The following is a 23,667-nucleotide window of genomic DNA, read 5'->3' on the forward strand; positions in this document are numbered from 1 at the left end:
AAGCTGGAGTAGCCATTCTAATATCAAATAAAATCAATTTCCAACTAAAAGTCATCAAAAAAGATAAGGAAGGACACTTCATATTCATCAAAGGAAAAATCCACCAAGATGAACTCTCAATCCTAAATATCTATGCCCCAAATACAAGGGCACCTACATACATAAAAGAAACCTTACTAAAGCTCAGAACACACATTGCACCTCACACAATAATAGTAGGAGATTTCAACACCCCACTCTCATCAATGGACAGATCATGGAAACAGAAATTAAACAGAAACATAGACAGACTAAGAGAAGTCATGAGCCAAATGGACTTAACAGATATTTATAGAACATTCTATCCTAAAACAAAAGGATATACATTCTTCTCACCACCTGATGGTACTTTCTCCAAAACTGACCATATAATTGGTCATAAAACAAGCCTCAACAGGTACAGAAAGATAGAAATAATCCCATGCGTGCTATCAGACCACCACGGCCTAAAGCTGGTCTTCAATAACAATAAGGGAAGAATGCCCTGTAGCAGCAGACATCTGTTACCACCAAAGGCCAGGTGGATGTCCCTGGCCTGCACTGTCACCTGCGGATATGTTGATATCTGAAGGTTGTATAGAATTAGCCTCATCCTCACCTGGGCATTGTGGAAGATCTAGCCCTGGGGACAAAATATCAGTAGAGCTGACCCCCATCCCTGGCCAGTTGCAGTACTCAGGAAAATAAGCCCTGCCACTTTTCTGCAGTTCAGTGACATGGATTCTACAGTTCAGTGACATGGGTTCAGAGAGATGCCCCCCTCACCCTTAGTCACCTATTGCAGGCATGCAAGCTGACTCCATGGTCATAAGAGCAGGAGAGCTGGCCCTGACCCTCACCTACTTCAGCAGTTGAGAGAACAGGCCCTGCACATCCCCTGGAGAGCAAGTAGAGCTGGCATTGAATGTGGACATTATGTAGTTGAGCCATCCCCAAAGGTATGAGCAGGGAAGAGCTGGCCCTGCTCCTCCATGGCCACAGAATTCTGGAGAATAGGTCCTGTACCTCATCTGGGCACCACAGTAGAGCTGATGTTGCAAATTAGGGTGTGAATGAGCTGGCTCCAAGGATCTAAGGATAGGACCACTGGCCCAGCAACTTGCATGCCCTTCAGCAGTGTGGATAAGGGGGAGATGCCCTCCCCACACCTCACCCCTTGCTACCTACAACAGGTTGGAGAGGTGGCCCTAAGGTCCGGAGAGCTGATCCTGTCCCTCACCTGCTGCAGCACTCAAGAGAGCAGGCCCTGCATTTTGCCTGGGCAGCTCGGTGGAGCTGGCCCTGGATATGAGGGCTGAAAGTGAACTGGACCCAAAGGTGTGAGCTCGGGAGAGCTGGCCCTGCAACTTTTCTGCTGTGAGGTGGTGCAGATTGTCCCTTAACACCTATGGCAGGTGGGAGAACTGCCTCACAGTCATGAGAGTGGGTGAACTGGCCATGTACCTCACCTGCTGCAATACTTAGAGATCAGGCCCTGCACTTTGCCTGGGCAACAGGGTAGAGCTGGCCCAAGTTGCTGCAGTGGGGGTGGGAGGTTGTTGATGAGCCAACCCTAGGGTATGAATGTGGGAGAGCTGGCCCAGATACCTCTCTCCGACCCAGATCCAGTGACTATGAATTGGACCATCCCAAAATCTACCCCATTGATGAACTGCTAAAGTGCACAAAGGGGTTGGTTCAACAGATTCAAAACGACAGGATCGGGGTGGGGATTTAGCTTGGTGGTAGAGCACTTGCCTAGGAAGCGCAAGGCCCTGGGTTCGGTCCCCAGCTCCAAAACAAACAAACAAACAAACAAAAAACAAAACAAAACAAAACAAAACGACAGGATCTCCATGACACAGGAAAACAACAGGATATCTGAGAAGAGACCCAGTGAGGATCCTGTATTGATAGGGCAGCAGAAGCCCGAGGCCTTGGACCAGACCCATGACTCATTGCAATGAACATTTGCATGCAAAGACAAAAGGCGTATACTGTGGGACACACTGGGACATGCTACAGCTTCCACAATGAGTTTCTTTTGATTCTCTTGAGGGGAGGTTGCAAGGATGGAAGGCGGGAGAAGGAGGTGAATGGAACTGAGGTGTGGGATGTGAAGTTCACGAAGAACCAATAAAAAGTTTTAAAAGACGAATATATAGCACACCACATAGAAATGAAACTGCACAGGATACATAATAATCAAAACACTAAATGTCTAGAAAAACAAAAAATACTAAAAGCTGGTAGGGAAAATGATCAAGTAACTTATAAAGGTAGGCGCATTAGAATAGCACTCAATTCCTTAATCTAAAAGCTAAAAGGGTCTGAAAATGTTCTACAAACTTTAAGAGACCACAGACTTCAGTCTAGACTACTGTACCCAGAAAAATCATCAATCATAATAGATGGAGAAAGAAAAGCATTCCATAATAAAGCCAAATTTGAGTAATATCTGTGTACAACTACAACCCTACAGAATGTGCTAGAAGAAAAACTTCAGTCTGAAGAGCTTAACCACACCAAGAAAAAAAAACCCAAGGAATAAATAATCCCGGAACAGTAAATCAAAAGGGAGCAAAACATACGCCATAACAACAAAATAACGGGAATCAAGAAACACTGCTTACTGATAACGCTCAACATCAATACTCAGTTCCCCAATAGAAACACAAAGACTAACAGAATGGATTAGAAAACAGGATCCTTCTGCTACATCAAAGAAACACACCATAATATCTAGGATAGAAATCATTTCAGGATAAATGGACTCAAGAAACAAGCATCCGTCTTTATTTTAATATCTGACAAAATAGTCTTCAAAACAAAACTAATCAGAAGGGATGGGGAAGGACACTACATTCTTACCAAGGGGAAAAAATACACCAAAAGAATATTGTAATTCTAAACATTTATCCACCAAAAACAAGGGCAATCAAGTTTATAAAAGTTTGTTTCAGCTAAAATCACATATTGACCTTCACACAAGGATAGTGGATTTCTTCAATAGCCTGCTTTCACCAATAGAAAAGTCATCCAGACAAAAACTAAACAGGAAAATGCTGAAGCTAACTGACATTATAAACCAAATGGAACTAACATTTATAGAACATTTCACCAAAACACTAAATAAAGCTCATAGAACTTTCTCCAAAATGAGAGCACACACTAGGGCACAGAGCAAGTCTCAACAGATTTAAAATTGTCATCTCTGACCACCACATATTAAAGATTAATATCAATAATAGAAACAACAGCAAGTATACACACTCATGGCAACTGAACAGATCACTACTGAATAAAAAAATTGTCAAGACAGATTTCAAGAAGAAAAATTTTAAACTTTTTATAGCTGAATGAGAATGAAAATAGACTAACATGCCTAACCTCAGATTTGATGAAGGCAGTAGTAAAAGGCAGGCTCATAGCACTAAGTGCCTACATAAAAATCTAGAGATCGCATATTAGCAAATTGATCACACACCTAAAAATGCTAAAAGAATATATCATGCCCAAAATGTATAGACAAAAAAATACTCAAATACAGAGCTGACATCTATCAATCAAAAAAGAATAATGCTAAGAATCAACGAAACGTGGAGTTTGTTCTTTCAGAAAATCAGTAAGGTTGATTAAACTCTTAGACAAATTAATAAAAAGCAGGAGAGAAGAGATATAAATTTGTTAAATTAGAGACAAAAGGAAAGTAAGGAAATCCAGAGAATCATAAGGATACACACAGTTCCACCATACTGGGAAGCCTGAAAAATGGATATATTTCTTTAATATACAACGTAACAAAGTTAGAATAGAAAATCAATTTAACCAGATCCAAAACCCCCAGTGAAATAGAAGCAATAATTGAAAGTCTCCTACCCCCCCCCAAAAAAAAAGTTCCAGGGCCAGTTGGCTTCAGCACAGGATTCTATTATTCTGCAAAATAGAAACATAAGGAACATTGCCTATTCTTTTTATGAGATCATAACTACCCTGATACCCAAGCCACATAAAGACTCAACAAAGGGGCTGGAGAGATGGCTCAGCGGTTAAGAGCACCGACTGCTCTTCCAAAGGTCCTGAGTTCAATTCCCAGCAACCACATGGTGGCTCACAACCATCTATGGGAACTGGTGTGTACTTGTATACATAAATTAAATAAATAAATCTTTAAAAAAAAAAGACTCAACAAAGAAAGAGAATTTCAGACCAATTTCCCCCCCTTTTTTAAGAATTTATTCATTTATTTTATGCATGAGTACACCTGTATCTGTCTTCAGACACACCAGAAGAGGGCATCGGATCCCATTAAAGACGGTTGTGAGCCACCATGTGGTTGCTGGGATTTGAACTTGGGACCTCTGGAAGAGCAGTCAGTGCTCTTAACCACTGAATCATCTCTCCAGCCTCCAATGTCCCTTTTGAATATAGATACAAAAATACTCAATAAAATACTGGCAAGCATTAATTTAAAAAAAAATCAAAAAACATCCACCATGACTAAGTCAGCTTCATCCAAGACATTAGAGATTGCTTAACATACATAAGTTGATAAATGTAACCCAGTGCATAAACAGGCTGAAATACAAAAAAAACACATGATCATTTCATTTCACTAAAAGCAGAAAAGGCCTTTGACAAAAGTCAACATTCCTTCATGATAAAAATCCTAGAGAGACAAGGGTTACAAAGGATTCATATATTAACATAATAAAGGCAAATTTATAGCGAATCTATAGCCCACACCAAATTAAATGGAGGGAAACTCAAGGCATTCCCACCAAAATCAGAAACAGGACAAGGCTGTGCACTCTCTATATATTTGAAATATATAGAACTCACAAAGTTAGACTCCAGCGAGCCAAATAACCCTATTAAAGATGGGGTACAGAGCTAAACAAAACATTCTCAGCTAAGGAATATCGAATGGCAGAAAAACACCTAAAGAAAAGTTCAACATCCTTAGTCATCAGAGAAATGCAAATCAAAACAACCCTGTCCACCTCACACCAGTCAGAACGCCTAAGATCAAAAACTAAGAGGACAGCAAATGCTGGCGAGGATGTGGAGAAAAAGGAACACTCCTCCACTGTTGGTGAGATTGCAAACTGCTACAACCACTCTGGAAATCAGTCTGGAGGTTCCTCAGAAAATTGGACATATATCTGAGGACCCAGCTATACAACTTCTGAGCATATACTCAAATGATGCTGCAATATATAACAAGGACACATGCTCCACTATGTTCAGAGCAGCCTTATTTATGATACCAAGAAGCTGAAAAGATCCCAGATGTTCTTCAACAGAGGAATGGATACAGAAAATGTAGTACATCTACACAATGGACAATAGCTACTCAGCTATCAAAAACAATGACTTTATGAAATTCATAGGCAAATGGATGGAACTAGAAAATATCATAGTGAGTCAGGTAACATAGTCACAGAAAAACACACATGGTATGCACTCATTGATAAATAGATATTAGCCCAAAATCTCGAATTACTCAAGATACAATTTACAGACCACATGAAGCTCAAGAAGGATGACCAAAGTGCAGATGCTTCAGTCCTTCTTAGATGGGGGAACAAAAATGCTCACAGGGGGAAATATGGAGACAAAGAGTGGAGCAGAAACTGAAGGAAAAGCCAACCAGAGACTGCCGTACCTAGGAATCCATCCCACCAAACCCAGGCAATATGGTGGATGCTGACAGGAGCCTGTTATAGCTGTCTCCTGAGCCTGACCAATACAGAGGCAGAAGCTTGCAACCAACCATTGAACTGAGAATTTGGTCCCCAATGGAGGAGTTAGAGAAAGGAATGAAGGAGCTGAATGGGGTTTGCAACCCCATAGGAAGAACAACAATACCAACCAACCAGACCCCCCCCCACACCCAAAGCTCCTAGGAGTAAACCACCATCCTAAGAGTACACAAGGTGGACCTACGGTTCCAGTTGCATATGTAGCAGAAGATGATGGCCTTTTTGGGCATCAATGAGAGGAGAGACCCTTGGCCCTGTCAAGGCTCAATACCCTAGTATAGGGGAATGTCAGGGTGGGGAGGTGGGAGGGAGTAGTGGATAAAGCGGGGAGTACCCTCATAGAAGCAATGGGAGATAGTAGGTTTCTGGAGGGGAAACTGGGAAAGGGGATAACATTTCAAATGTAAATAATTTTTTAAAAGATTTATTCATTTATTATATATAAGTACACTGTAGCTCTCTTCAGATACACCAGAAGAGGGCATCAGATCTTTTACAGATGGTTGTGAGCCACCATGTGGTTGCTGGGAATTGAACTCAGGACCTCTGGAAGAGCAGTCGGGGCTCTTAACCGCTGAGCCATCTCTCTAGCCTGTAAATAATTTTTTAATTAAAATTTAAAAAATAAAAGGGAAAAATTTGGGAAAAAAAAGAAAATCCTTTATCTCTATGAGTTCTTTGCTCTCAAAAAAAATCTAATACTATATCTTAAAATATCTTAGGATCTGTATGTTTCCTAGTATAAGTTTTAAAAATATATAAAATCTTTAACAAAAAGTCAGCTTTAAACTTGTAACAAAAAGTTGATAATTAAAATCTATAAAGACATAATGTTCTATATTATACTGTATATGTGTGTGTATCTATGTGTGTGCTACTTGGATTCCATTCTTGTTTAAAAAAAAATCTACCATATCATTATGTATACATGCATGTATGTATGTATGTATACATGCATGTACTATGTATGTATGTATGTAAATTAGGTTCAACTTGTTTAGTAAAATGACTTGCCTCCATCTTGTCTGATGACCTCATCAGGGTAGAATCAACCATGTGGCTGGCAGCCATCTTTATTACTTAAAAAATAGTACATGCAATGTAACTTCACCATTTTGATTAATAAAATCACATGTTATAAACCTACTAAGGCAACAATCATAAACCCTCTTTACCCCATTCAGCCTTCTGCTTAGCATTGTCTCCATTTTAGGCCAACGAGCCAACAACAGGTCTCTAAAATATTTTGGATTAGAATGTGGAGTTGGATTTTTGTATGATCAATTTCTAAGGTTATAAAGGCCAACTCAGGTTAACAGAAACTGATTAAGAGGGCTGGAGAAAGGACTATACATGGACTGACCCTGGGCTCCAACTTCATAGGTAGCAATGAATACCCTAGTAAGAGCACCAGTGGAAGGGGAAGCCCTTGGTCCTGCCAAGACTGAACCCCCAGTGAACGTGATTGTTGGGGGGAGGGTGGTAATGTGGGGAGGATGGGGAGGGGAACACCCATAAAGAAGGGGAGGGCGAGGGATTAGGGGGGATGTTGGCACGGAAACCAAGAAAGGGAATAACAATCGAAATGTAAATAAAAAACACCCAAGTTAATAAAAATGGAAAAAAATTAACTTTAAAAAAAAAAGAGGGCTGGAGAGATAGCTCAGTGGTTAAGAGCACTGGCTGCCCTTCTAGAGGTCCTGAGTTCAATTCGCAGCAACCACATGGTGGTTCACAACCATCTGTAATGGGATCTGATGCCCTCTTCTGGTGTGTCTGAAGACAGTGTATCTACATACATAAAAATTAATTAAAAAATTAAAAATGACTCGAAATGTATATAAGGTCTCTGCCCCCAGACCCTGTGAGAGAGAGACCCAACCGCCTGGTCAGGTGGGCACTCCTGAGGCTGCAGAGCGGAAGAGACCACCAACACTGCTCACCCCTACCCACATCCCTGGCCCAAGAGGAAACTGTATAAGGCCTCTGGGCTCCCATGGGGGAGGGCCCAGGAGCGGCAGGACCCCTGTGCCTGAGACACCACCAGAACCAGGAGGAAACAGACCGGATAAACAGTTCTCTGCACCCAAATCCCGTGGGAGGGAGAGCTGAACCTTCAGAGAGGCAGACAAGCCTGGGAAACCAGAAGAGACTGCTCTCTGCACACACATCTCGGACGCCAGAGGAAAAAGCCAAAGACCATCTGGAACCCTGGTGCACTGAAGCTCCCGGAAACGGCGGCACAGGTCTTCCTGGTTGCTGCCGCTGCAGAGAGCCCGTGGGTAGCACCTCACGAGCGAACTTGAGCCTCGGGACCACAGGTAAGACCAACTTTTCTGCTGCAAGAAAGCTGCCTGGTGAACTCAAGACACAGGCCCACAGGAACAGCTGAAGACCTGTAGAGAGGAAAAACCACATGCCAGAAAGCAGAACACTCTGTCCCCATAACCGGCTGAAAGAAAACAGGAAAACAGGTCTACAGCACTCCTGACACACAGGCTTATAGGACAGTCTAGCCACTGTCAGAAATAGCAGAACAAAGTAACACTAGAGATAATCTAATGCGAGAGGCAAGCGCAGGAACCCAAGCAACAGAAACCAAGACTACATGGCACCATCGGAGCCCAATTCTCCCATCAAAACAAACATGGAATATCCAAACACACCAGAAAAGCAAGATCTAGTTCCAAAATCATTTTTGATCATGATGCTGGAGGACTTCAAGAAAGACGTGAAGAACTCCCTTAGAGAACAAGTAGAAGCCTACAGAGAGGAATCGCAAAAATGCCTGAAAGAATTGCAAAAATCCTTGAAAGAATTCCAGGAAAACATAAATAAACAAGTAGAAGCCCATAGAGAGGAGACACAAAAATCCCTGAAAGAATTCCAGGAAAACATAAATAAACAAGTAGAAGCCCATAGAGAGGAGACACAAAAATCCCTGAAAGAATTGCAGGAAAACACAATCAAACAGTTGAAGGAATTAAAAATGGAAATAGAAGCAATCAAGAAAGAACACATGGAAACAACCCTGGATATAGAAAACCAAAAGAAGAGACAAGGAGCTGTAGATACAAGCTTCACCAACAGAATACAAGAGATGGAAGAAACAATCTCAGGAGCAGAAGATTCCATAGAAATCATTGACTCAACTGTCAAAGATAATGTAAAGCGGAAAAGCTACTGGTCAAAACCATACAGGAAATCCAGGACTCAATGAGAAGATCAAACCTAAGGATAATAGGTATAGAAGAGAGTGAAGACTCCCAGCTCAAAGGACCAGTAAATATCTTCAACAAAATCATAGAAGAAAACTTCCCTAACCTAAAAAAAGAGATACCCATAGACATACAAGAAGCCTACAGAACTCCAAATAGATTGGACCAGAAAAGAAACACCTCCCGACACATAATTGTCAAAACACCAAACGCACAAAATAAAGAAAGAATATTAAAAGCAGTAAGGGAAAAAGGTCAAGTAACATATATAAAGGGAGACCTATCAGAATCACACCAGACTTCTCGCCAGAAACTATGAAGGCCAGAAGATCCTGGACTGATGTTATACAGACCCTAAGAGAACACAAATGCCAGCCCAGGTTACTGTATCCAGCAAAACTCTCAATTAACATAGATGGAGAAACCAAGATATTCCATGACAAAACCAAATTTACACAATATCTTTCCACAAATCCAGCACTACAAAGGATAATAAATGGTAAAGCCCAACATAAGGAGGCAAGCTATACTCTAGAAGAAGCAAGAAACTAATTGTCTTGGCAACAAAACAAAGAGAATGAAAGCACACAAACATAACCTCACATCCAAATATGAATATAACAGGAAGCAATAATCACTATTCCTTAATATCTCTCAATATCAATGGCCTCAACTCCCCAATAAAAAGACATAGATTAACAAACTGGATACACAACGAGGACCCTGCATTCTGCTGCCTACAGGAAACACACCTCAGAGACAAAGACAGACACTACCTCAGAGTGAAAGGCTGGAAAACAACTTTCCAAGCAAATGGTCAGAAGAAGCAAGCTGGAGTAGCCATTCTAATATCAAATAAAATCAATTTCCAACTAAAAGTCATCAAAAAAGATAAGGAAGGACACTTCATATTCATCAAAGGAAAAATCCACCAAGATGAACTCTCAATCCTAAATATCTATGCCCCAAATACAAGGGCACCCACATACGTAAAAGAAACCTTACTAAAGCTCAAAGCACACATTGCACCTCACACAATAATAGTGGGAGATTTCAACACCCCACTCTCATCAATGGACAGATCATGGAAACAGAAATTAAACAGTGATGTCGACAGACTAAGAGAAGTCATGAGCCAAATGGACTTAACGGATATTTATAGAACATTCTATCCTAAAGCAAAAGGATATACCTTCTTCTCAGCTCCTCATGGTACTTTCTCCAAAATTGACCATATAATTGGTCAAAAAACGGGCCTCAACAGGTACAGAAAGATAGAAATAATCCCATGCGTGCTATCGGACCACCACGGCCTAAAACTGGTCTTCAATAACAATAAGGGAAGAATGCCCACATATACGTGGAAATTGAACAATGCTCTACTCAATGATAACCTGGTCAAGGAAGAAATAAAGAAAGAAATTAAAAAGTTTTTAGAATTTAATGAAAATGAAGGTACAACATACCCAAACTTATGGGACACAATGAAAGCTGTGCTAAGAGGAAAACTCATAGCGCTGAGTGCCTGCAGAAAGAAACAGGAAAGAGCATATGTCAGCAGCTTGACAGCACACCTAAAAGCTCTAGAACAAAAAGAAGCAAATACACCCAGGAGGAGTAGAAGGCAGGAAATAATCAAACTCAGAGCTGAAATCAACCAAGTAGAAACAAAAAGGACCATAGAAAGAATCAACAGAACCAAAAGTTGGTTCTTTGAGAAAATCAACAAGATAGATAAACCCTTAGCCAGACTAACGAGAGGACACAGAGAGTGCGTCCAAATTAACAAAATCAGAAATGAAAGGGGAGACATAACTACAGATTCAGAGGAAATTCAAAAAATCATCAGATCTTACTATAAAAACCTATATTCAACAAAACTTGAAAATCTTCAGGAAATGGACAATTTCCTAGACAGATACCAGGTATCGAAGTTAAATCAGGAACAGATAAACCAGTTAAACAACCCCATAACTCCTAAGGAAATAGAAGCAGTCATTAAAGGTCTCCCAACCAAAAAGAGCCCAGGTCCAGACGGGTTTAGTGCAGAATTCTATCAAGCCTTCATAGAAGACCTCATACCAATATTATCCAAACTATTCCACAAAATTGAAACAGATGGAGCACTACCGAATACCTTCTACGAAGCCACAATTACTCTTATACCTAAACCACACAAAGACACAACAAAGAAAGAGAACTTCAGACCAATTTCCCTTATGAATATCGACACAAAAATACTCAACAAAATTCTGGCAAACCGAATCCAAGAGCACATCAAAACAATCATCCACCATGATCAAGTAGGCTTCATCCCAGGCATGCAGGGATGGTTTAATATACGGAAAACAATCAACGTGATCCATTATATAAACAAACTGAAAGAACAAAACCACATGATCATTTCATTAGACGCTGAGAAAGCATTCGACAAAATTCAACACCCCTTCATGATAAAAGTCCTGGAAAGAATAGGAATTCAAGGCCCATACCTGAACATAGTAAAAGCCATATACAGCAAACCAGTTGCTAACATTGAACTAAATGGAGAGAAACTTGAAGCAATCCCACTAAAATCAGGGACTAGACAAGGCTGCCCACTCTCTCCCTACTTATTCAATATAGTTCTTGAAGTTCTAGCCAGAACAATCAGACAACAAAAGGAGGTCAAGGGGATACAGATAGGAAAAGAAGAAGTCAAAATATCACTGTTTGCAGATGATATGATAGTATATTTAAGTGATCCCAAAAGTTCCACCAGAGAACTACTAAAGCTGATAAACAACTTCAGCAAAGTGGCTCGGTATAAAATTAACTCAAATAAATCAGTAGCCTTCCTCTACACAAAAGAGAAACAAGCCGAGAAAGAAATTAGGGAAACGACACCCTTCATAATAGACCCAAATAATATAAAGTACCTCGGTGTGACTTTAACCAAGCAAGTAAAAGATCTGTACAATAAGAACTTCAAGACACTGAAGAAGGAAATTGAAGAAGACCTCAGAAGATGGAAAGATCTCCCATGCTCATGGATTGGCAGGATGAATATAGTAAAAATGGCCATTTTACCAAAAGCAATCTACAGATTCAATGCAATCCCCATCAAAATACCAATCCAATTCTTCAAAGAGTTAGACAGAACAATTTGCAAATTCATCTGGAATAACAAAAAACCCAGGATAGCTAAAGCTATCCTCAACAATAAAAGGACTTCAGGGGGAATCACTATCCCTGAACTCAAGCAGTATTACAGAGTAATAGTGATAAAAACTGCATGGTATTGGTACAGAGACAGACAGATAGACCAATGGAATAGAATTGAAGACCCAGAAATGAACCCACACACCTATGGTCACTTGATTTTTGACAAAGTAGCCAAAACCATCCAATGGAAAAAAGATAGCATTTTCAGCAAATGGTGCTGGTTCAACTGGAGGGCAACATGTAGAAGAATGCAGATCGATCCATCCTTATCACCCTGTACAAAGCTTAAGTCCAAGTGGATCAAGGACCTCCACATAAAACCAGACACACTCAAACTAATAGAAGAAAAACTAGGGAAGCATCTGGAACACATGGGCACTGGAAAAAATTTCCTGAACAAAACACCAATGGCTTATGCTCTAAGATCAAGAATCGACAAATGGGATCTCATAAAACTGCAAAGCTTCTGTAAGGCAAAGGACACTGTGGTTAGGACAAAACGGCAACCAACAGATTGGGAAAAGATCTTTACCAATCCTACAACAGATAGAGGCCTTATATCCAAAATATACAAAGAACTCAAGAAGTTAGACCGCAGGGAAACAAATAACCCTATTAAAAATGGGGTTCAGAGCTAAACAAAGAATTCACAGCTGAGGAATGCCGAATGGCTGAGAAACACCTAAAGAAATGTTCAACATCTTTAGTCATAAGGGAAATGCAAATCAAAACAACCCTGAGATTTCACCTCACACCAGTGAGAATGGCTAAGATCAAAAACTCAGGTGACAGCAGATGCTGGCGAGGATGTGGAGAAAGAGGAACACTCCTCCATTGTTGGTGGGATTGCAGACTGGTACAACCATTCTGGAAATCAGTCTGGAGGTTCCTCAGAAAATTGGACGTTGAACTGCCTGAGGATCCAGCTATACCTCTCTTGGGCATATACCCAAAAGATGCCTCAACATATAAAAGAGACACGTGCTCCACTATGTTCATCGCAGCCTTATTTATAATAGCCAGAAAATGGAAAGAACCCAGATGCCCTTCAACAGAGGAATGGATACAGAAAATGTGGTACATCTACACAATGGAATATTACTCAGCTATCAAAAAAATGACTTTATGAAATTCATAGGCAAATGGAGGGAACTATAAAATATCATCCTGAGTGAGGTAACCCAATCACAGAAAGACATACATGGTATGCACTCATTGATAAGTGGCTATTAGCCCAAATGCTTGAATTACCCTAGATCCCTAGAACAAACGAAACTCAAGACGGATGATCAAAATGTGAATGCTTCACTCCTTCTTTAAATGAGGAAAAAGAATACCCTTGGCTGGGAAGGGAGAGGCAAAGATTAAAACAGAGACTGAAGGAACACCCATTCAGAGCCTGCCCCACAGGTGGCCCATACATATACAGCCACCCAATTGGACAAGATGGATGAAGCAAAGAAGTGCAGACCGACAGGAGCCGGATGTAGATCGCTCCTGAGAGACACAGCCAGAATACAGCAAATACAGAGGCGAATGCCAGCAGCAAACCACTGAACTGAGAATAGGTCCCCCGTTGAAGGAATCAGAGAAAGAACTGGAAGAGCTTGAAGGGGCTCGAGACCCCAAAAGTACAACAATGTCAAGCAACCAGAGCTTCCAGGGACTAAGCCACTACATAAATACTATACATGGACTGACCCTGGACTCTGACCCCATAGGTAGCAATGAATATCCTAGTAAGAGCACCAGTGGAAGGGGAAGCCCTGGGTCCTGCTAAGACTGAACCCCCAGTGAACTAGACTATGGGGGGAGGGCGGCAATGGGGGGAGGGTTGGGAGGGGGACACCCATAAGGAAGGGGAGGGGGGAGGGGGATGTTTGCCCGGAAACCGGGAAAGGGAATAACACTTGAAATGTATATAAGAAATACTCAAGTTAATAAAAAAAAAAAAAGAAAGAAATGTATATAAGAAAGCCTGGTAGCATTCTGAACTGATTTTGTGGTTGAGATAATTTAAATTACTGCTTTGATCTTCCTAGTGATTACATATTAAATTTACTTACCTGATACTGATTTTTCTTTGGTAAGTCTGATGTATCAAGAAATGTATTTATTATTTTAGGTTTCCTTCCCCCAGTTTGGTAGAATAAAGCTCTTAAAGTATGTCAAAAAAAATTAAAAATAATTTTAAAAATCTAAAAAACCCAAGAGATATATGTCTAACTATTTGTATCTTTGCTAACTGTTCAACACCAGACTTTTAGAAATTTTGAAGAAGCAACATGTTTGATAAGTGTTTGATAAGTAAGATTTATTAACTCCTAAGATCTACTCAATTTAACAGTAACTGACTTGAAGATATGTCCAGCCACTGTGTTTCTGCTAACTTTGTTAACATTTAGTTATTTAGACAACCTGAATCATACAAAGTCTGTGATAGTCTATAAGGATACACTATAAAAGGATCAGAACTATAAGGTAGTCTTGATGTGGGCTACATTTATGTTTTATAAAGTTCTATTTCTCTTTAGACTGCACTTACAGTTTAAAGTTTTATTTTGATGCTGACAGATCTTCAATTAAATCTTCAACTGAAATTTTTAACAGGGATAAAGCTATAAAATATTAATCTTATAAATGCTACCAACTTGTAAACTGTTAAATATGGGTAAGACACGTAAGTTAGTGATCAGTCACTTCATAATCAAATTCTTTAATGTGCTCAGAACTATGCTCACAACCATGGTAATTCATTTTATAGGCATAAGCCTTTTGTACATGTTTTCATGATTAAACCTAAAAAGAGTAACTAAAAACAAGTAATATTTAATAGACAGTCTTCAACTCCTCAGAGATCTGCTGAATGTGGCATTTGAAGTGTTTATGTAAAGCTTCCTGTGATAGACAGAAATGCCTAGAAGCAGCCCTAAGGTCTCCAAAGATGATACTGAAACACAGATGTTTATGTGTTTATGATTATGGTAATGCTAACCACTTGGAAAAACTGTTCTATGCCTCACCCAGTGCCAGAGCCCTGTCCACTGTTAGGTTGGCTGCCCTAATCTGTCTACCTCACTGGGGTAAGTTTTCGCAACTTCCTCCTTCACAGGAAAATCTCTCAGACATTCTGGGTCTGACAGCAGGAAGCCGAAGATGTCTTGTTTGGCAGCTGAAAATGGAATGCTGTGTGACAGCCAAACACCAACTACTTCTGCCCACAACAAAACTATCAAGATCATGAGAGAACCTAGGGTAACTGTCCAGGTAGTGAAGTGGCTGCCATTTCAATTGATACAGAAAACAATTGGGTATTTCCTGCTACAATTTATCTTTCTCAGATCTGATGGCTAGCTACAGCTTTATCAGTTTTGCAGCAGTAGGCACTCAGCTCCTCCTCACCCCCACCCCCCAAGTGGCAGCTGCCTGGTCAACCATTTCATATGTAAAATCAGGTCTCATTTTTCTAGAGCTACTAGGTTTCATGCTGAGAAAGAAGACTCATTTTATCTTGCTGGCAGACTTCATATTGAAAAACAAATTCACAAATTTGGTTGCAATGTAACTTTTTTACTATTCCTTTATTTAAAGGAATTTGTTTTGCAATGACTGCTCTCAGAAATCAGCAACATGTGTCTCAAGGTAAATGGGCAGAAAGAAAAGGTTTGAAGTTTATTTACATCATGGAGATTTAAAAAGGTAATTTTATGTATGTAATTGCAAGTTGTAAAGGTCTAAGGATGTGAAATCTTAAGTTGTGAGGGTGTAAGAAAGTAATTTAAACTGTGTAAAAGAAGGTTTTAAGGGGCTGGAGATATGGCTCAGTGGTTGAGCACTGACTGCTCTTAACCTGAGGTTAAGGTCCTGAGTTCAAATCCCAGCAACCACATCGTGGCTCACAACCATCTGTAATGAGATCTGATGCCCTCCTGTGGTGTATCTGAAGACAGCTACAGTGTACTCATATATAATAAATAAATAAATAAAATATTTTTTTAAAAAAAGAAGGTTTTAAATGTATAAGTGATTTAAATAATAAGTGAAAAAATGAGGAACATTTCAGATTGCTTTCCCTTTTGCTCTGCGACTTTTATACTAAGACTTGAAAAGTTTAAGAGTTTGAGCAGGTTACGCTGCTTCAAATTGGGAGTTCAGGAATTCGACTTGGCAAGTCCCATCAGATTTCCAGTGAACTGCAGACTTCAAACTGCTCCAAATCAAAACCAACGTTCCCTGGAATTGCTGAAAGCGGATGTAAACTAGATGCTTCCTTTGTGTCAGCTCCAAGTGTTTCTTAGGAACCTGCTTCTCAGACTGCTCCAAAGAGGCTAGCCCCAGATGGTCCCATAAGACCTAGGCATTAGACAAAACAGTTACCCTCCATCCTCCTCTCTCCCTTCCTGGCCTCAACCAGGTTTCTCAGCCTTGACTGTGACTCACTAATTTCAGCTAAGACGCAGTTACAAGAGATTAGGTTGCCTTTATCATGTTAAAAAAAAAGCTGGAATGTCAGATCTTCAGAACAAAAGGCTACCTGGGGTGCCTACCTATTGCTCCCCACCATCTTTTCACCTAGCCTCCCATCCTAAATCCCTCCAGCCCAGGGTCTCCCCTTCCCCCAGCTTCTAATTCTTACTTTTTAAAAACCGCCATTTTGTGCTCTCTGGGCTTGGCTTTCAATTCTCTTTGCTTTGTCCTCCTTTGCTCCTTTCTCTTCCTCCCTCTCTCTCCTCCCCCCTCTCTCTCCTCCCATGACCCACTTTAGTCTACTGGCCAGGTTCAGTCTACTTCTTTTTCTGCCTGCTCTGGACTCTTCCAGATGCCACTGACTCTCCCTGATGCCACTGATGCCACTCTCCCTCATATCTACAATAAAAACTTCTTCTCAACCTTACCTTGGAGTGGCCATGTCTACTTTTCGTTCACACTCAGTCTTAAATGGTATATTTCCATCAAACCCCTCCCCTCGGCGGTCAGAAAACTATGTGGAAAAAAAGGTGGGATGATTCGGCAATGAATCACACCAAGGAAACAGTGTCTTCCAGATACAACAAGGTAAAAACAGAAACCCACAGAGACTGTGTTGGCATACATAGGGCCTCCACAAGTTCAAGCCAGATGGAGTCCCAGTGCTGAGAAAGGAAAGTAGACACAACCTCTGATCTCTAACCAAGAAGTTATCCAACTGACAACCTGTTCAAAGGAAAACTTAGTTTTCTTCAATGGAGTTTCACCAGCAGTAGACAGCCAACAAAAACTACAGTTGTATTGTATTTTTTTGGACTTTTTGTCTCGTATTGTTTTTCTTATACAGTTTCCAATTTGGTGTTTTATGTAGGGTGTGTGTGTGTGTGTGTGTGTGTGTGTGTGTGTGTGTTTCATGTGCTTTTTCTTTGTTTCTTTTCTTTTGTTCTTTTTGGGGGGTTGCCATTTTGTTTTCTAAAAAGAGAAAGAAGGAAAGCATGGAGTTGGGTGATTGGGGAAGTAAAAATCTGGGAGGAGAAACCATGATCGGAATATATTGAATAAAAATTATTTTCAACAAAAGCCCACTTATTTAAGGGATTGAAATCAAATTATATGGGGAAGGACAATGGAAAGAATGGCATGGTAATTGTTACTGAAATACAGTAGGAGTTATGAGATTTAATTTTACTTTTCTTTCCACTTGTGAATGTTTGGTATTCCCTTAGTAAAAGTAAATACAAATTTCCATGGAAAAAATAACTATTATTCATGTATAAATTTAATGGGTAGCAACATACAATTTTATGAGAAGTTAATTTGCTACTAAAGAATATAGAGTACAGAGATAGGAACCAAAGCCATTTCACCTGCCTGGCTACTCATTAGTCTCTGCTACCTCCTACAACAACCCACCTCACACTGCAACTCACCTCACACTGCAACAATCTGGGACCACATACAGCCCAATCTGGAACTCCAAATAGGAACCCTGAGACATAAACTGCCCACCTGCTTGCCTACTGGCCATCTCATCCCATCACACAGCCTCAGCAAACAAACCCTGACTACTGACTGTAGGTCCCCATGTGGTTTACTCACCACGTGTACTCACGGGGCTTCTGAACCCCCTGTTTGATATCTCTGCTCCTTTTGCCCTTATGGACCAAATAAGCTGACAATCCATGAGGGCAGGGAGACCCACAAGAACCTATGACAATTATTCTGCTAAAATGGACATAGTATTAAAACTACCCCTAATAACTTATTGCTATACCCAAACATCAGTGTGTCAACTGTCATCAGAGAAGCTTCTTCTTGTGGAAGATGGCATTTAACAGAGACCCACAACTGGTCAGCATGTGGAGAATAAGAGACTTCAGAAAGCTTAACACTTAGTATGACATCTAATTCATACCTCTATCTCAAGGGCTAGGGATCTTCACAGAAGAGGAAGTAAAAAGATCATAAGAGCCAGGGTGGTGGATAAGTTCAAGGAAACAGTGTTTTCCAGGTACAAGAGCAAATTTGCCTATATAAACTCAGAAACGCAGGTCTTGTGACAGCATGCATAAGACCTGTGTGAACTCAAACCAAGAAAAAAACAAAGGCCTAGCATAGAAGGAGAAAGGTTGGCATGAAGTCTCACCCCTAGCTGAGGAGCCATTGACATTTGTTAGTTGCTGGAAAAAGACTTGGTTTTTTTTTAAGTACTAGGATGACCACATCAAGGGACAAGCCCCACACCCAGGAGTAATGGAACAACACATTTTAAACTTCATGAATCTTAAAGAGAGAGAAAGCACATAAATTTGGATGGGTAGAGAAGTAGGAGTGGACTTGGGAGTAGGTGGGGTAATATGATCAAAATATATTTTATGCAAATTCCTAAAAAATTAAAGTATTATTTTTAATTATTTTATTTATTTACATCCAAATATTGCTCCCATTCCTGGTCCCCCCCTCCAAGAGTTCTTAAAAGACAAAAAGAATATAGATGATAGCCTAAAGAACAGTTATAGAAGTATTCCAGAATCAATATCATGATTATCTGAATTAAAACAGTGGCCATAGGGAATGAAGACAAAGGAGTTAATGATATAACATTAGAGAGAAAAGACTGAACAAGATTTTGTAACTAAATTAATACAAGATTAAATAATTATAAACAGATTCTGGTTTTAACCTTGGTAATACTGCCATTCCCAAAACTAAGATTCCTGTTTCGTTACATTTGTGATAAAATCTGGGGTTGGGGATTTAGCTCAGTGGTAGAGCGCTTGCCTAGCAAGCGCAGGGCCCCGGGTTCGGTCCCCAGTTCCGAAAAAACAAAAACAAAAACAAAAACAAAAACAAAAAACATTTGTGATAAAATCCAATTTCTTCAGATGACACAAAAGGTCTCCCTTTATTTTTGATAAAAGACTAACATGTCTTTAAAAATAGAGATTGTATCTTTCCTTTAAAATAATCTCATTTTGTATTATAAATTCATTTATTTTTTTATATATGACTGTATATACTGAAAGGACAAATATAAATCTCATTTTTCTCCATTTTAAAGACCGGGAGTGAGTTGTTTTTGGTTTTTTTTTTTTAAAAAAGGCCATAAGGCACCAGCTTCAGGAATAGACCATAAAATCCAGAAAAAAGATCCCCCCAAAGAAAAGCCTGGGGATAATCACAAAAATGGGGAAATAGCTTAACTCAGGATGAGCCATCTGCACTGGGCCCTATTTCATCACATGGTTGAATGTTCATGACATAGGAATGCAGACCCCTGACCACCCTAGCACCCACCAAGGAAGTTTTAGATTACCTAATCCTTCTACAGTGTTCCCTGGTTCCCTATAAGAAGGCCTGCGTGCCTTTGTTTAGGATCACCATTTTAGAGAAGGGTTGACCCCCAGTATGCTAGTTGCTTCTGCAGAATAAATGCTTTCAGTTTTTGCATGCTAGCTGAGTCTGAGGCCTTCCTTCAGTGATTTTCAGACCCAAACCACAGAACAACTTGCAGGAGTTCATTCTCTTTCCAGGAATCAAACTCAGGTCATCAGGCTTGATTACGGGCACAATTTAACTACGAATTCATTTTTCTCTGACTGCTCAGAAATTAGTTTTCAGCATGACAATGATGGATATTCAATAGAATGACTGAGGGAGAAGGAAAATAAAGTGTGAGATGACAGAAACAATGTTGGTTGTGTAATAGGAAAAAGTCCATTGCACGATTTGAGTACCAGAAAGTGATTCTTATCAGCATCTTCTTCAGTTTCTCTGGAATAATTCACTAGCCTGAGTCCTGAAAAGGAAAATTCACTTAACCATGTCCAAGTAGACACAATAACATTCTTTTTCCTCCATACTCACAATTTCTTCAGACAGTTAGCTGTAGAAAGAATCAGCCATGGAGTCAGGACAATACCCTGGCAATTTCCAGGTATAGATGCCAGCCATGGTATATCAAAGTAGCTATATATTGGTGACATATTTCCAGTCAATGGGCTTGAACTCGCACTCAGTCTCGACATTTGGGGCACTGAAAAGGGATTATGATAGGAATAGGGATGATGAACATAACATTAAAAACATTTTCAACACTGAAGATCTTTCTGAGTTTTTAGTTAATATATTCAGATTCTTCTAGAAAGTTCCTGTTCATATTCAATGTGGCCTAACTTCTTTTGCATGTGTGATTGATTTCCTATGTGAGTAGATATGAATTGCCATCAGGACAACAATGTGATGCTACATCTCTTTATCTCTGAACATTTCAACTAAATGAAAACAAGGTTTGTGTAAGGAAAGATAGACAAAGGTGTCACATCTGACGCAGAGAAATTAAAAAGGTGGAGCAGAAAGTCCTGGGAAAGAGAAGAAGGAAGTGAAAGGAAGGGAAGTGGATGTATAAATGTAGCAGACAGAGAAAAGAAAGAGAGGAGGTGGAGAAGGAGACTGAACTAATTCAGAAAGCGATAAGTAAAATAGGGATGGAAAGAATAGAAGAATGGTCTTTGGACATAGAAAGGAAAGAAAAATACATAAGGATGTCCACTTATCTATGACTTACCAGCACGGCAGTAGCAAAGAAAGCACAAAACATGGTAAAGCCAAAGTAGAGCCTTCATTCTGACTCAACTGGCAAGAAGTATGTTGTAGAAATCCCAAGGCAACAGCAGCTCTTATAGTCTAGAGGCAGAGTTCAGAGGTTATAGAATGTCTGACATCATAACACCTACTGTAAGACTCATTCTTCCTCTTGCAGCTTCCTTAGGACTGCTTAAGTTAGAGAACTAGGAACAACAGCATAGTTTAAAATCAAGCATTATTTTATTTTCTAAACTCTATTTTTTAAATGCTTTATCTGGTCAGAAAAAAAAAAAGCTGATATTTGCCCTAGCCTGTTGTGAGAAGCTAATTTCTCTGCTTCACAGAACAAATGATTGTGGTACTATGGTATCTCTGTGTAGCTCAGCTTCAGTTACTCATTGAATAAGCAAGTACTTTCTGAAGACGATCTTCACTTCTTTCTTTTAGATTTTTATGTTGATTTGCTTGTCCTTGCCAAATGTTTAAGAACCTAATCTGCTATCTTGGTTTCATTGTATTTTTTTTAATGTGAAACAGAAATTGGTAAAGGAAAATGGATTTACTTATAGTCTAGTCAAAAACTAGGGGAGTAAAAAACCTAATAATTTCTTTCCCAGCATGCCTTTGACCGTCTTATAATTTCTAGAAAGTCATGGAACAAGGGGTAGGCCCGGAAACCGGGAAAGGGAATAACATTCGAAATGTAAATAAGAAATACTCAAGTTAATTTAAAAAAAAAAGAACATCTGTCAGGATTAGCAAACAATAAATATTCAATAAAATGTTCCAAATTAAAATAGACCACAGAGACATAAAAAAAAGAAAAAGAAAATATGTAAACTCAAGTTTAAGGTAGGTTACCCAGTTCTCTCCTCAGTGAAAGAGAATATAGGCCTGTTCGTTTCAGTTTTTTTAATTACAGAGACAGTTTTTTTATTTGTCCTAGCCAAGGAAAATGGGAGTCTTAATGATTCTTCATTTTGAAAAATAAAAGGGTTTTTTTGTGATGTTTAAGACTCTCACCCAGTCCTGGTCTGGCAGAGAAATCTTTTTCCTTATGTCTGTGCCCTTGATAGGTATGTAGAATGGAAGGTTTATGTATCTTTCTGTAGAGATCAGCTCTAGATACTCCAACTATTTCATTCCAGGTAAGAACAATTATTTCACAAGTTTAAAAATAGTGGTGACAGTCTGATATTCAAAGGGACAGGCATGAATATCATTCTTTAGAATCTCTCCTTTTCCTACCAGTGCTTTAACATAGGATTGTGGTTGCAATATTAAGACAAATTCTCCTACCGTGTGAGCCTGTGAAATCAAACAATTATGTGCAATGCAATGCACTCTTCAGGCTTGAAAGCAATCTGCTTTGAGTCCAGGCCTTCCTTTTAAACACATGGGAGTGGAATTAGATTCCCACACCTCCAGGAGGCTTTACTCCTTCAAGTTTTCAAGTTATGAAGACCTTATGCCACGTGTCTCACAGACTTGGGGATATCATACCCAATACTGTTTCATTTTTCTGTTTTCTTGGAGATGGATCTATTTCCATGACTCCACCAGTCCTTTATCTGGACACTATATAGTGGCCTTAATACAGGATCCCCTCTTGGATTGTTCTTCTGGGAGTTCTCATTCCTGGAGTAGTCTTATTCCTATAGTGTCCTGTTCCTGATTCCTATGGGCCTCTAAGACATTCTCAGAAATCTAGATGAAAGTGCAGTACCTAACAGCTTATGCATGCTGTGTGCCTGCAGAGTGAAAACCACATGGATGCTGTCAAAGTTTATGACCTATGCCTTCCAGAGTAATAGTTTAAGCTGCCCTCTGGCCTTTTAAAACCACAGGTAGAATAGCCAAAGAATGCTACCCAATGTAGTTAAATAGAGACGTGAAGTAGCCTTGGACAGTAATTCAAAAAACATGAAGGTGTCCTGCTTCCCCACCATTTTCTAGTGGTCTGGAATATTCCTTTTAAACCATTTTTTTCCTCAAGGCCCTGGGACTCTGGACCTGCAAAAAATGTGGCACTCTCCATTGTCATAATGAAAAGCATTTCTTTTATTCATTCTGATCTCCTTAACAAGAGATCCTTTGGCCACGGCCCTGGTTTTATTCTCTCAACACATGCTTTATTCTTTACATGGGATAAGGCTGAGAAATTTCCAAGTCTTTACTTTCTGTTTCCATCTTGATTATAAATTCAATCTAAATAATTGGTTTTCATATGTATATGATACATGGAGAATACTACAGTCTAGATCTAAAATGTCCCCTAAAAGCTCATGTGTTTAAGACTTTGTTCTCCAGCCTATGGCACTGCTTATGAGGTATGCCCTAGAAAATGCACCCATTGGTGCAGTGGTGGCAACGCTGTCTAGGGGGTTAGCCAGCTGCTCTCTTGATTG

General features: G+C 39.8%; 1 protein-coding gene across 1 annotated transcript in view; it reads right to left on the reverse strand.

Annotated features, from left to right (window-relative positions):
• The window catches only part of 4930519F16Rikl (RIKEN cDNA 4930519F16 gene like), a 32,324-nt gene extending 10,928 nt beyond the window's left edge, over window positions 1-21,396 (reverse strand). The window contains exons 1-2 of the mRNA XM_002730271.7: window positions 21,240-21,396; window positions 20,540-20,708 (exon numbers count right to left, since the gene is read on the reverse strand). Coding sequence (XP_002730317.2) covers window positions 20,540-20,708; window positions 21,240-21,297 — 227 coding nt within the window. The 5' untranslated portion in view covers window positions 21,298-21,396. The remainder of the gene's footprint in view (window positions 1-20,539; window positions 20,709-21,239) is intronic.
• Between the last annotated feature and the right edge of the window lie 2,271 nt (window positions 21,397-23,667).

The sequence above is a fragment of the Rattus norvegicus genome, chromosome X (genome assembly GCF_036323735.1).
Source record: "Rattus norvegicus strain BN/NHsdMcwi chromosome X, GRCr8, whole genome shotgun sequence".
Taxonomy (NCBI): domain Eukaryota; kingdom Metazoa; phylum Chordata; class Mammalia; order Rodentia; family Muridae; genus Rattus; species Rattus norvegicus.